The sequence below is a fragment of the Pithys albifrons genome, chromosome 20 (genome assembly GCF_047495875.1).
Source record: "Pithys albifrons albifrons isolate INPA30051 chromosome 20, PitAlb_v1, whole genome shotgun sequence".
Classification (NCBI taxonomy): Eukaryota; Metazoa; Chordata; class Aves; order Passeriformes; family Thamnophilidae; genus Pithys; species Pithys albifrons.
The window spans coordinates 7,557,207-7,571,312 of NC_092477.1; the positions used below are offsets into that span (position 1 = coordinate 7,557,207).

The window sequence follows — 14,106 nt, forward strand, 5'->3', positions numbered from 1 at the left end:
GCTCTGGGCACGGCCCCGGGGTGTGCAGGGCCTGTGAGGGTCGGGGAAGGTGTCACCTCCAGGGCAGGATCAGACCACGGCTCCTGCTGGGGCTGGCAGGGTGCTGGGCCCTTGGAGAGGGATGCTGAGCCCCTAGGGAGGGATGCCGGGCCCTTGGGGAGGGATGCTCAGCCCCCTCCGGGATGGGGCTAGAGGAAGGCAGGGCTGGACCGAGGGTGATGCAGCATTGTAGGGGTCATGTCCCACTTCCTGAGCCTGGGATCATCTGGGGAGGGATCAGGGAAGATCTGGGCAATGACCCCCGATCCTGAGCAGGAATACGTTCTGGACACACAGCATCACCATCGCCTGCCATTCCCAGGGTTGTCTGCCTGTACTGCATGATCTGAACTGCCCAAAGCTCTCCTGGAGTCTGGCCTGGCATCATCTGTGCCTGTGCAGATGTTTAATTAACCAGAAGAAGAGCAGGTCAAACCCCAGGTTACTTTGGAAGGTGGGATTTGCCACTTAAACAGGCCAGACTCAAAAACTGCAGAGCAGGACCCGTCCCTGCTGCCTGAGCCTCGCCCTGCCCCACAGCCCTGCCCAGGAGCTCAGCACCCCTAAGCACATTTTCTTCCCTCATAAAGCCTTTCTGCTTTGGGAAGGAAAGCTGCTGTCCCTTCCATCTCACACAGGATGATGAGATCTCCACTGACCATCATTTTGGTGGAATCCCTGGGCACACAGCCCCTTCAAACTGAAGGGGGAGAAGCCACCTTGGTCCTGCTCTGGGTTACACTGGAACCACTCAGGGGAATCCAGTATTTCCATTTCTAAAGAGTGAACCAAAGGATAGTCCCTTCTTTAGTTCAGCGTATTTCCCTGTCTCTGCTTAAAGGCAAAGCCAGTTCCCCAGCATGCAGAGGAGCAGGCGGCCGTCATTGTTTGGGAGGGCTCCGGCACACCAAGAGTGGCAGGAGGAGGCTGGAGAGATGCAGCATTAAAGATTGTCACAGACTTTGTCAGCAGCAAAAACTAATTTCACCCAGAAAGGTCCTGAGCACTTGCAAAGCCCCCACCTGCGTGACCTGGCTGATCAGAAAGAAACTTGCCACATTTTTTTCTTGATATTTTTGTCTCTGTCCAGACACAGAGTCATCTCCATGGGGAAAAGTACATTTGGTTTGTAAAGCATTTTGTCTTTACTTAAATTAATGGTCTGATAATAACCCAGGAAAGGATTTTAATGTTTTCTTAACCTCATGCAAACAGCACTTTAAGTGTTTTAATTAAAAAAGAATAATACCTCATCCTTCATATAGAGTACTTTTATGTACATGCAGCTGTTGAGCCAGACGAGTGTATTGATCAAAGGAGAGGAATGTCTTGCAAGGTGTCTCTAATCATAGAGGATTCAATTAGCCCTTCCTTAAACTGCACAAATAAAAAGAAATTTTAAAAAATCAGATTATGATTAAACACTGGCTGCTTCTTTCCAAACACTCTCTGCTGGAAGTGTCCCAGCACTGCTCCCAGCCTCAGTACTGCACCTGCACTTGGATTCCTGGGCCAAGAGCTTCAGGGACACTTGCACATAGGCTTCATTTTTCCAGAGGAGCTGGGACTTTAAAAAGGCCCCAGGATTTCAACCCAAAGCTGTCAGCCAGTGGAAAACTTCTAATTGGTGTAGCTGGAGCCTTGAAGCACTGCCAAGCCTGACACAACTCTCCTCACTCAGGACAAACGCAGTGCAAATGGTGAATTGTCCTTGGCCACCAGATCTCCAGGAGGGACCAGCCGCCGGCACTGCAGTGCCATCAGCATTGCTGGGCAGAGGGGCTCCTTACAGCATAACTCAGTTATGAACACACCTTCTGGGGTTCCCCTTGCCCTGGGAAATCCAGCAGAGAGGTGTGTATATCTGGTATCCCAGCCCTGTGGCACAGCACCACGCTTCATCAGCACTGCTGAGCTCCACTCTGTACCAGGGCACCCCAGGCTGTTTGCTGAGCTGCTTCCCAGTCTTTCCGCAAGCCCAGTCTCTTCAGAAAGGAGCTCTCACCTCGGGAGGTGCCCCAGCCTGCTCCTCTTGCCTGGGTTTGGGCTGAGCTCCCTGCTATGTTCCAGCCAGGTCCCAGTTCCTTGGTTATGTCAGCACGACCAAGGGCTAAATCCTGCTCCTCTCACAGGCCTCTAATCCCCATCCATCTCTAAAACCCAGCAACACAAGCCAGTCTCCACTTGTATGGGCTCACTTTCAAACAACAGCCATACTTCCATAATCTTTCAAAGCTATTTGTACCTGCACTTAACAGGCAGTGCCCTGAATGCAGAATTTCCTTGGGCTTTTTTAACCTAACGTGGTCTCAGACAGAAATGCAGCACTGAGCTTTGCCCTGCACCCCCTCTTCCTTTGCCCTTTGTGTGCAGGGCAGCACAGACGTCTCCTCGAGGAGGGCAGCACAGCACTTCCATATCCTCCTGTACAACATCAAACCATCCATCTCCAGACAACAAGCCCCAGACCTTACTGAAGGCCAAGTTTTTCCCTATTCCCTTTAGCAGAGGGCTGGGTGAGGCTGGGTGGTTCAGGTCACTGCCCACCACCCACCTGGCACGGCTCAGTGACCTTGGTGCTGCCCAAGCCTCCACCAGGCACAGGAGCCAGAGCAGAGTGGACACCAGTGCCTGGCATTGCCACTGGCCTCATGCCCAGCACCATTATCTCCACCCAAAACCTCCCCTCCACCTTGCACAGGGGCTGACCAGCTCCCTGCGTGGGTAACCCCTGCTCCAGCACCCCACACTTCCAGGGCTCTGAGCTCCACGCGTGGGCTGTGAAAGCCCCGGGGAGCGCCTAAAGACGTGTATCCCGCCGGGTGAGGCGTTTGCCGAGCCCAGCCTGCCCTCCTCCGGTGGCTGCGAGAGGCACAGAGCCCAAAAGCGGGACCAGAGCACCTGCAGAGCGGCAGCCACCACTGCACACCCTGCACCGGCCCCTACAGGAGCCCCCAGGCAAAGCCACCCGGTTTGAAGGCTGAGCCCCATGGATGCTGCAGGGCTCTGGGGGTGAGGCTGCTTTTCCACTGAGTTTTCCCATTGCTTTGGGACAGAGGCTGGCAAGTCACTGTGTCCAGAGGACTGAGAAACTAAAAGCTTTTCTTAGAGATGCTGGAAAAGCCACCTATTTTAACATGTCCAAAGGTGCATCTGGTATATAACAGATGCAAATTTCCAGCACTTTGCCCATGGTGTTTCACCAGGCAACACACTTCACTCAGGCTCATGGAAGACATTTCTCCCTGGCATCCATGTACCAAGGATCTGGGTTCTCCTGGTACCAGGGTTGGAGGCAGAAGGTCTAAAGTATGGTTCTAGAAGCAGGGGAAGGGGAATGGGTATCAAAAACCTTTCTAGAAGGGCAGAGAGGAGCTGGGAGGTTCAATGTGGCCAAACATGGAGAGAAGCTGCAGGAAGAGGAAAGAGGGAATAGGAGAAGGGTGGCTGAGCCAGATGTGCCAGGGTAAACAGGGAGAACTGGGCCAGAACAAATTGAGATGGCAATGCTGAGAACAGGACCGGGAGAAATGGGGAGTGGGGAGTTGGGGAAAGGGTGTGGGGAGCGTCTGATCAACAGGTTGTTTTCACACAGTCATTAAACCCAGCAAGCAAGGGGCTTGTTCCCCCTGCTCTTAGATGAGCCGAAGTCCACACAGGCAGGTGGTGCTATGGAGTGGCAGTTCTGTTCCCAAACTGGCACAGTCTCTTGCCTCCCCCCACAGAGCAGGACTGCAAAAGGAAGAGGTAGGAAACTCCAGCATAGCCCATACTTGTGTTTAATTGTGAGACCAGGACAGACTGGGCAGGCAGAACGTTGGTGTGGAAGCACAGCTAGAAGAGCAGACACACCCTGCCCTCACAAAAGACAGATGTTTTAAGGAGTAACCCTGCTAAAGGCATAAAAACAAATTATTAAAAAAAAAGAAAGGAAAAAAAAAGAAGAAACCCCAACCCAGAGTTTTCTCTGGAAGAGACATTTCTGCATGGTCTCCGAGGACTGGAATCGGACATTGCTGCTGAGGCTGTTTCATATCAGACACAACACGGGGAATTCACATAGCACAGGTCAGGTGTTTCACACGGACATTTCAGTTCAGGGCCCAGCCCCGGCGCTGGAGAGAGGGAGGGCTGTTTTGAGAGGGGATGCAGAGCACGTGAGGTCAGGCTCTGGCAGGGGCCACCCTCTGGAGGACGTTCTCTCCCCAGGCAAGTCGCCTCCCACGCCGAGGGCACTGACATCAAGGCAGGAAAGCCCTGAGAGCTGCTCCGTGGTGCTGAGTTCATCTAAGCAAAGGCAAACCAGGCCCTTCTTCCCACACCCCCATTTGCTTTCTGCAAGGAAGAAGGTCCACAAACAAGGCTGCGTCCACGAAAGATGGAAGTAAAAGACCCAGAGAAGTGTCCACAAGATAGTGGGATTTGCGCATGTCCTCTACCATGGAGCAAGGCCACAAGGACATACACAGCTGCACCCACAATGGAAGAGGAGAATTAGTCCCAGATGAGCTTCCCATCTCCCTGGAAGAGAGAAGGACTCTCCAAGAAAAGATAGGTCTGGGCTATCCCTCCACCTACTGCACAAACCCGGGACACATTCAAAAGTATAGACAATAAATTAAGATTGAAAAAAAAAAGTCAGCCTGTATAATATACATATATATAATATAATATAATGTGCGTGTGATTGTGAAAAATAGAAATGTCATCCCCAGGAGAGAGCAAGGCATGGCAGAAACACATCCCTGTCTCCCTCCTGAGCCCAACACTACCCTGCTCCCCTGATTCACAGCAGACACACGACACCAGCAGGGCCATGCAGAGGGCAGGGGTTGCGCCTGGCACCCAGCTTCCCTCTGCCATTGGGGTCCCTGTGCCCCACAGGAAGAGGAGCTGACTGCTTGGTGGAGGAGTGGGGAAGAGCCCAGCACTGGTCCCTTCATGGCCTTCACAAGGAAGAGTTGCTGCAGGCAATAAAAGGGAGGGAAAAGACAGGAACAGCAAAGTGGAATAACAGGGGCACCCCACTCCTCCTCAACTGGCCAGGGCCCTGCCCCTCCCATGGCATGGGACCACCACCACTGTATCAAGTAGAAAATAAAGCCATAATGAGTCAATGCTTTGGTATGTGACCATCCCCCTCCCCTCGGTCCCCTCTGTTTTCCCCCCAAACCCTTACCTGTAAATCTCATCAAATAAAATCTCTAGTGTGCCTCTGTATCGCTCTGTGAACCTTTCCTTCCCCAGTGCCTGCCTTGCCCCCTTTCCCCAGCAGGATTTGGGAGGTGCCTCGCTTGAGCCCCACCAGTTACAGCTTCTGGTCTCCTGACTGGATCCTGCCAAATGCTGCCTGGTCCAGTGGCAGGTATCGGCCTTGCCTGGAGTCCAGAAAATACAACCTGTCCTTCACCAGTGCAGGGTCAAAGCCTTGCTTCTTCAGCTCCATCTTCTGAAACTTGTAAGTGCCTGAAATGGGCAGAGAAGAAGGAATAAGGGGGTCACTGGCCACACACACTCCCATCCCCACCATCCCTGTGCTGCCCCAGACCCAACCTTGCACCTCACACCTTGAAACCACCCAAGGAACTGGCCAGGGGTTCTGTGGGGCAGAGGGGCTCCATCTCCACCCTACAGACTGGTCTCTGTAACCAGGTTTCCTCCTCCCAGGCTCCCCCATGGAGTGTGCATGCCATGGCTCACTTGTCTTGGAGACTTCATGCAGGAACCGCAGGAAGACAGGACGTGCATACAGTGGCAGGGCCTTTTTCAGCTTGCTGGCAAAGTCTTCCAGGTCACAGGAGTTCTCTGGGTCAGCAATGGCTGCCATTCCTGCCTTCCCTTCAATCCCTGAAAGACAGAGAAGGGAAAGCACTCAGACTCACTGTCTCTGTAGCATTATCTCCCTCTGCCCTGCACCAGCAAGGCCTCTGGCACAGACCCTGCTTTGTCCTGAAGCCCTGGCATGTCCAGCTGTGTCACCACTGTGTCACCACCCTGTGGCAAAGGCTACCAGCGACACCCTGTGGTCACAGTCCCCTCCTCCCAGAGGAGCCTGTGCAGAAAGGACACAAGGTTCCTCCAAACCAGTCAGAATCAGACCAAAGCTTGAGAGAGGGAGGGAACCCCCTGGTTCCCACTAGACACATCCCCTGTGGCCTCTTCCCAGCTTGCCCACAGAGAGTCTTGGCACACCCTTTTGCAAAAGGGCACGTTGATCTGCACAAGCAGGACACGCTCACATTCAAGTGCTGGAGGCCTGTCTGCCTCCCCTGATTGTGCTCTTCCCTCTCAGCTACCTGGGACCTCCACCCCATACACCACCACGTCCGTCAGGTTGAGGATGCGGCTCAGCGTTCCCTCCACCTCTGTGGTGGAGACGTTCTCCCCCTTCCAGCGGAACGTGTCCCCAGTGCGGTCACGGAAGTACATGTAGCCATATTTGTCCATCACCAGCACATCCCCTACAGGAAAGTGAGGAATAGGCAAAAAAACAAGAGGTGTCAGAAGGGCTAGGAGCAATCCTGGAGCATCTCTCAGGGCAGTGCCACTAGCCTGGGACAGTTCCCAGGCCCACCCAGGTGCCCTTCTTCTCCACTCCCAGTGGACAGAGGGGTCCTGCTTGCCTCACCTGTGAGATAGGCAGCATCCCCTTTTGCAAACACGTCCCTGGCAATTTTCTTGTTGGTGGCAGACTGATTCAGGTAACCATCGAAGTGCTGCAGGGGGTTGCTCCTGACAATGCGACCCACCAGCTGCCCCGGCTCACCTGCAGGGAGAAGAGGGGATGAAGGGGGAAGCAAGTCCCACCCCAGGCAAAAAAGGGTGTCTAATGGGGTTTAACTGAGCAGAGACTGAAACGCAGGTAAATTATCTTAAAATATTAATAAAGACTGACACAGGGTTGAGGAGATTTATCCCTGTGGGTGCCCTCACCTGGTTTACAGCTGATACAGACACCATCCGGGCCCCGGATCAGCTCCATGGTGTCTTCATCCACCTTCACCAAGCCAATGGGGTACACTCCTGGTAGGATCCTGCTGTTGAAGCCACATGACCCAACCTAGAACAGAAAGAGCTCAGAGCTGTAAGTAGCAGGGACATTTCTTCTGCCTGAGTCTACTGCCCACACACACCCAGGATACCACAGGCTGTTGTGTGTTGGCATCACACAACAGCCAAAACCCCTCTGGGTGGACGGCATTCCATGCCAAGCCTCTCGGAGCAAACAGCCCATCTGGGTCTCCAAGCCCACCCAGGCCAGCTGTCACACTGGGACACAAGGGAGGGGCCTTACGTTGCCATCAAAGTTTCCCAGGCTGCAGTTGCACTCGGTGGCCCCGTAGAACTCGGCCACCTGGGCGATGCCGAAGCGGGCCATGAACTCCTTCCAGATGGAGGCACGCAGCCCGTTGCCCACCGCCATCCGCACCCGGTGCTGCCGCTCCACGTCCTGGTATGGCTGGTTCAGCAGGTAGCGGCAGATCTCCCCAATGTACTGCACAATCTGCGAGCAATAGAGAGGAAAGACTTACTAGGACCCTTCAGCCAGGCCCCTGGTTGGCTGGGGTTTCTTCAGGCTGAGTAGGAATGGCACGACACACCCAAGGTCCCCTAAAGAGGCCATGGTAAAACCCAAGAGTCCTGTGAGCTCATCCAGTGCCGGCCCTTCCCTGGTTAATCCACCCCTCCAGGCTGTGAAACCCATCAGATATCTCCTGGTTAATGCTGGAGCACAAGAAGGGCTTAGACATATGGAGTTAGCAGCCCAGGTGGGAAGGACACAGCCCCACCACCCTGCAAGTGGTTTGTGATGGACAGGCAGAACCGGTCCAGGCCTCTCCCTCTTCCAGCAGCTGGGCTCTGCCCAGCACAGCACAGCTCCCCACACTCCACTCCCCACTCCTGGCTGGCTCTTGTCTAGAGCCTCACCGTGCAGTTGTATTTCACGCAGTCCTCCCAAAAGTGTGAGGCCGAGAACTTCTTGCGGATGACAATTGTCATTCCCTGCAGCAGGCACTGCCCGATCCCCACGATGTTCCCTGCAGACAGGAAAGCCCTCAGTCCCCACACACCTCTAGCCCAGCCCACCTGGGAAAGGGCAAGACAGAGGCCATGGCTGCCTCACAGCAGTGGGGTTCAGGGGAGGAGACACGTGGCAGCAAGACGGGGCAGCATTTTGCACCTAAACATCCCAGCACATCTCAGCCAGGCAGGCAGGCACCACTTTCCCTTCCCCTTGACTCTCCTCCCTCACTTTCCACAGGGAGCAGCAATAAGCAATTCCAAAGCCAGGATAGGATCTGGGATTACACCCATCCCACACACTCCCCGCTCCAAAGGTCAACCAGATCAACTCTTGGCTCCCAGGGAAAATGCAGAAAGACCCAGCCACAAACTGCGAGCAGGATGCAGCTCCTGCTCAACGTGGAGATTGCTGCTACACCAGCCTCCAGGCTGAGCCCTGGGCTTGGCTGAGGGAAGAGTCAGTCCCGGGCTGCGGGCTCCGTATGGCACAGGTTACCTGCAGCGTGGTAGAGCGGCAGGCAGTCGTACATCACATCATCAGACCTCATCCGAAAGCCATAAAACACTAAGCTGGACATGCGGAAGTACCTGGGGGGAAGGTGAGGGGGCACATCAGGAACAGGGTCAGGGGTGCTGTGCTAGGACAGGGCAGAGCTCAGCCCTGTCCTCCCCCAAGCCCTTGCCCATGGCCTTACCGGCAGTTCACCACGATGGCAGCCTTGGGCAGCCCTGTCGTGCCAGAGGTGTAGATGTAGAAGAGTTTATCTGGAGAGCAATGAGGAAAAAGGGTCACATTCCCAATCTAGGAGCTGGCTGAACCAGGAGAGGAGGACAAGCAAAATGTACACTCTCTGCTTGTGCCATTTGAGCCAAAACTTTTTTATGGAACAGCACCAAGGACATGCTGGGATCACCCCAGGCAGATCAGGTCTCTTGGACACACGGAGGGCACAACAGGATACTGCTCCACACAGGGCTGGGCTTCAGCCACTGGAGTAAGACCCATTCCAAACACCCCATGCCATTGGCATCCCAAGCAGATGATCTTGTCAGTGCTGTAACTGGCTGATCTACAAAAACAACGTAAAAACAGCACAATGACACTGGCCCCAGGAGCTGACCACGTACCAAGAAAGCCTTTGTCAGGAGGGGCTGGCTGGTGTCGCTGGGCCATCTGCAGCAAGGGGTCCAGGTGTTTTGCACCAGGAAGCATGGACTCAGGGCTTCCTTCCCCAGACCAGAAGAGATGGATGGATTTCTCCAGGGAGGGTTGTATTTCCTGCATTGCTGAGAAAGTAAAGAGGGGAGCTAGAGAAAGACTGCATGGTGTTTATGGCAGAGATCCCCTGCCCTCCCAGTCTCAGGAAGACACTGCCCCAGGTAGCAGTACCCTCACTGTGCTTGGCAGAGTCCCCAAAGGGCTCACAGCCATCCCAGGCAGATGTTGTTCCTATCATTAACAGATGCTGGGGCCACAGCCCAGGTCTCTTTCAGCGACCAGAAGATCCTGTTCTTCACCTTTCCCCATCCAAAACCTCTCTGGTGCCAAAAGGTATGTTGACACCATCAACATGAGAGGTGTGGGCTGAAACACACGAGTTGCTGCAGCCAAGGTGCTGCAGGGATGTGGTAACAGCCATGAAGAGCAAGGAGTGGCTCTGTGCAGCGGGGCAGGCCCAGCCCAGCCCAGGGCTCCGTGTCAGGGATGGACCTAAGAGGCACAAGGAAGGATCCTCACACCCAGGCTGGCCTGTGTGGGAGGCAGACAGCACTGCACTCCACATCCTGCCCAGTGTCCAAAGGAACTAACACAAAAAAACCCCAAAACCAGATCTAATTTCTGGATGATTCAACTGTCCACTCTCTTCCAGATCTCTGTTCTGTGGTGGGCAGGAAAGGAACACTGAAGTAATAGACTAGACACACTTCCCTCCAGTCCAAAGCACCCCCAAAACATCTGCCAGCCCCTCACCTTCCATCATCTCCAGCCCAAAAACCACAGCCTTGGAGTTGGAGATGGTGATGCAGTGCAGCAAGGCCTCCATGCGCAGGTTGGAGTTCACAAGGGCCGTCTCCACCCCGATCTTGGCCAAGCCAAGCCACAGCCCCACGTACTGATTGCGAGACTCCATGAAAAGGGCCACCACGTCACCGGAGCGGAAGCCTTGGCCATAGAAGAAATTGGCCACCTGGTTGGAGTACTCGTCCAGCTGTCGGAAGGTCCAGCTCTCGCCTGTGCCTTGGAAGATCAGTGCTGTCTTCTCTGGATACCTCCTTGCAGTCTTCTGGAAGATCTTGGCAATTGTGTTCTTCTCCCTCAAGTGCCTCCATACCTGCCACTTCACTCGCAACAGGACCAGCCCCGTGCTGCCAAGGGAAGGGGAGTAAGAAGGCAGCTGCTCAGTGACCCCTACAAAATCCCTTTCTCCAGCAAAGCCAGCACAGCATGAGGACCTTCCCAGGAGCTGCAACAGCCCAGCACTTACTCCACGCCCTACTCTAGCTCAGCAGCAGCTCTGGGTGCTCCCCTGAGCAGTGTGGACACAGACAGAGCTCATCTGCAAAGCTGCTCATAGCCAGGGACTGATGTGTTTTGGAGGGCTGCAGACAGCGATGCTCCAAATTAAAGGGGCATCTTTGAGCCTCAGATGCTCTCCAAGAGGTGCCACTGCTCCCTCCCCACAAATCCTTGCCAGGAGCTGGTACAGCTTGGTACCAACTCCGAATGAACCCTGCACAGGGACCTGGTGCCACGCCAGCAGCTTTGGGGACAGGGTGAAGTACAAGGGCAGTCGTTAGACTTTGAGCTCAGCTGAATTCTATCCTTCCTGGGAAAACTTTGCCCAAAAGTTTGGAGCCACGCAGGCACAGCAGAGGGAGATCTCCTTCCAGCCAGACCAGGTGCCAGCAGAAACCCACAGCTGTGCAAAGAGCTGGGGAATGTGGTCACACACACCACAGCAGAGCAGAGAGCCAGGGGGAGCATGGATGGTTGGGCCATCCCAGCCAGGACACCTACGTGACATCTCTTTTTATTGTCTTGAGGAATACAAGGAAGAAGTCCCATCCTCCAGATCCCAGGTAGAAGATGAAGAGAGCAGGGATGGCCTGGGCCCAGGACAGTTCCAAAGTGACCCTGAAGAACAGCAGCACCGCTGCAAAAGCAGCCAGACGCAGCATCGTGGCCTGTGGGGAGAGAGAAACCACGGCCATCAACCCACGCACGCTGGACTTGAGGATAACAAACCCATGGGTGAGGGATGCCTGAGCAGGCCCCAATTTCCTGGATGAGGTCCCTGAGTCATCATTCCTCCTGGCAGTGAGGACGTAACCCAGTAGCCCAGAGCTCTTACAGATGTAACTTTATCTGACCTTGGAGATGGCCTCCAGTTGAGTCACCAGCATGGCACTGCCTGGTGCCAGCTGAGAATCTGGCCATTCCCACCTGGGGAGCCACATCCTGCACACCAGCCAGGGGCACAGCCACACCCCAGCAGCGTGAGATGCAGGATAAAGTCAATTCCATGGATGTAGGAGCACAGTAATGGCACGAGATCTTGTACAGATGTTTGGCAGCCTCCAGGGCAATGCTTGGCAGGGCAGACTCAGCCCCTCACTTTCAGCCTGGCAAAGCCCAGCTCCAAATTCCTCTCTACCTCTGTCCCCAAAATCCAGAGTCTCGCAAGTCCCCAGCATAAGCTCTCCTGCACACCTGGCTCCAGGACAGCCAGCACAGCCATTGGGAGAGCACAGCTTCACACACTCCCCAGCACAACTCAGACAGGATCAGGGACAGGAAATTCAGTCCTTTGAGCTCTGCTTGTGTTTATAAACCCTCATGTTGGCGGGCAGTTTCCTGGCCTGGCTTTGCTGCAGGCACTGCCAGAGCACATCAGCGATGAGACCAGGCTGAAGTGGGCAGACCAAGAGCTGTCACTGCTGCCAGGAGCACACAGACCTCTGCCCCATGCCCCGGGGACAGTGACTCAGTCTCTGGTACTTGTCCCCAAAAAACAACACCTCTGTCCCTGTCCCAAACACACTCCAGATGTGGCCCTGAGACTCACAGGAGACTGATCTAGCAAAGGCTCTTTTCAGGCAACACCACTGGGAAGAGGAAAGTGACAGTGACATGACCCTCAAGGGCTCCCAGATAAAACTGTCCCTTCCTGGCATGGACGAAGAGGAAGGAAACATCCACGTCATTTCCATTTCCCTCTCGAAGGTGGACTCGCTGCTCTGAAGCTGGAAGCCCTGATTGGGCTCTACCACAACTGGTGGCATTGGGAGCTACACTTGTGGCTTTCCCTCTGCTCTGTTCAGTGCCACCAGTTCTGGGGAGCATCTCTGGATTTGGTACCAGACACTGGCAGGGCAGGAGCCAAGGCAGTCGCTGTGCCCTGGCATGTCACAATGGCTGTCCCACCTCCAAGCCGTGTCACCAGCAGCACTCTGGGATGCACTGGAGCACAAGATGCTGCTCACAGGTGGGGACTTGGGAACATCCTTCCACTCACAGCCCCTGTCCTGAGGTGCCCACCCATGCCAGTGGCCTCTCTCTCCACCAAACACCTCCCTGGTCTGACGTCCCACAATACAGTCCCTTGGCCTTTAGCAGGGCAGGACTCACTGTGTTTTTACCTGGGAGTGTCCCTCTGCACTTAAACAGGGCAACTTTTAGATCACCATCAAACTGCTGTGGCTCAGCCAGGACCTGGCTACAGGTGCACACCAGACAGACAGAGATGTGGAGAGCCAGCAGCAGGGAAGCCACACTCTGTGTGGGCAGCAAGGTGCTTATCTCCCGTTCGAAGGCAAGACAGGCTCAGGCAGGCCCCTTTTATCCTCCACTCACATCTCCACCTCACACCGGCATCCCGATGCCTCCTGCAGGGATAGACTACCGAGAGATACCCGGTGTGTCACTGCCAGAGACCTCCAGCCCTGCGTTACAGATTCAGGTCTTGTCCAGCTGCATCAGCACAGAGAAAACCAAGACCTGCCTGTAGCTCACAGCCAGCAGGCACCCAGGCAAACCGTGGGGATCCACCCCAGGGATATTGAACCCGAGGAGAGCCCAACGAGCAGATCACAGAGGGGAGGGACTACAAGCAGGAAACCAGGCTCAGAGAACCCTCAGCGTGAATGGCACCTGGGAGGCACCTGTTCCTCCCCCTTGTCCTGGGCAAGGGTCCCTGTCCACCCCACCTGCCCCCAGCAGGGTCCCTGTCCCCGCTCTGCCCCAGCCCCATCACACGGGGCAGAAGGGCCGGGCGGGCCTCCCCCCACGGTGCAGCCGGGCCCCTTCACCCCAGCGCCGGCCAGGCCCCGGAACAGCCCGAGCAGAGCCGCTCTCGGCGGGGTGGGAACCCGCAGCGCGCTCCCAGGGACACCGCGGGGCTGAGCGGGGCCGGCGGGGCCCCACGAGGAGCCCTGGCACCTCCTGCGGGGACAGCGGGGGCTGAGGGACCCGGTCCCGCCCGCAGGGCCGCGGCGCCACAGGAGGAGCCCGGGGGAAGGCAGGGTGGCCGCGGCGGCGGCGCCGGGAGCTGCCGGGGCGGGGACGGAGGGCAGTGGGTGCCACGCTCTTACCGGGCTCCGCTCCGGGGCGTCCGCTGCGGCCCGGCCACCTGCGCCGGCAGCAGGAGCGGGGCCCGCCCGGCGCTGCGGCACAGGCGGGGCGGGGCGGGCAGTGCGGGCCGCCGGGAGCTGTAGTCCCGCCCGGTGCACCGGCCCGGCCCCGCCGAGACGGGCGCGGTCCCAGCGAGCGGCGGCGCGGGCGGAGCGTGGGGGAAGAGGCGGTGAGGGCGGCGCGGCAGAGCGAGGGCTCTGTGGCGCAATGGATAGCGCATTGGACTTCTAGCGCGTGTTGACGGGAGTCATTCAAAGGTTGTGGGTTCGAGTCCCACCAGAGTCGTATTTTGCCGCCGGCCGCGCGGAGGTCGCTCTGGGGGTTCCTTGAGTGGAACGCGCCGAGGGGACCCCGCTGGTGCCGCCGCTGAGTGGGGCCCGCCCGACCCCCGGCGAGCCCCGTTTTGTGCA

The 14,106-nt window shown here is 56.2% G+C and overlaps 1 protein-coding gene and 1 non-coding gene across 2 annotated transcripts; one reads left to right on the forward strand and one right to left on the reverse strand.

Moving 5' to 3' along the window:
* Nucleotides 1–3,800: 3,800 nt before the first annotated feature.
* On the reverse strand, nt 3,801–13,767 carry SLC27A4 (solute carrier family 27 member 4). Its single transcript, XM_071574495.1, has 13 exons — nt 13,657–13,767; nt 11,084–11,250; nt 10,037–10,431; nt 9,193–9,351; nt 8,760–8,829; nt 8,561–8,652; nt 7,969–8,078; nt 7,334–7,543; nt 6,973–7,099; nt 6,668–6,805; nt 6,336–6,500; nt 5,740–5,886; nt 3,801–5,505 (listed from the first exon to the last, which is right to left on the reverse strand). The coding sequence occupies exons 2-13, from the start codon at nt 11,242–11,244 to the stop codon at nt 5,348–5,350; spliced, it is 1,932 nt and encodes a 643-aa protein (XP_071430596.1). The 5' UTR covers nt 11,245–11,250; nt 13,657–13,767; the 3' UTR covers nt 3,801–5,347.
* A 122-nt stretch (nt 13,768–13,889) lies between these two features.
* TRNAR-UCU (transfer RNA arginine (anticodon UCU)) lies at nt 13,890–13,981 on the forward strand. The gene is given in 2 exon segments: nt 13,890–13,926; nt 13,946–13,981. It is a non-coding gene; the product is annotated as a tRNA-Arg (tRNA).
* Nucleotides 13,982–14,106: the final 125 nt, after the last annotated feature.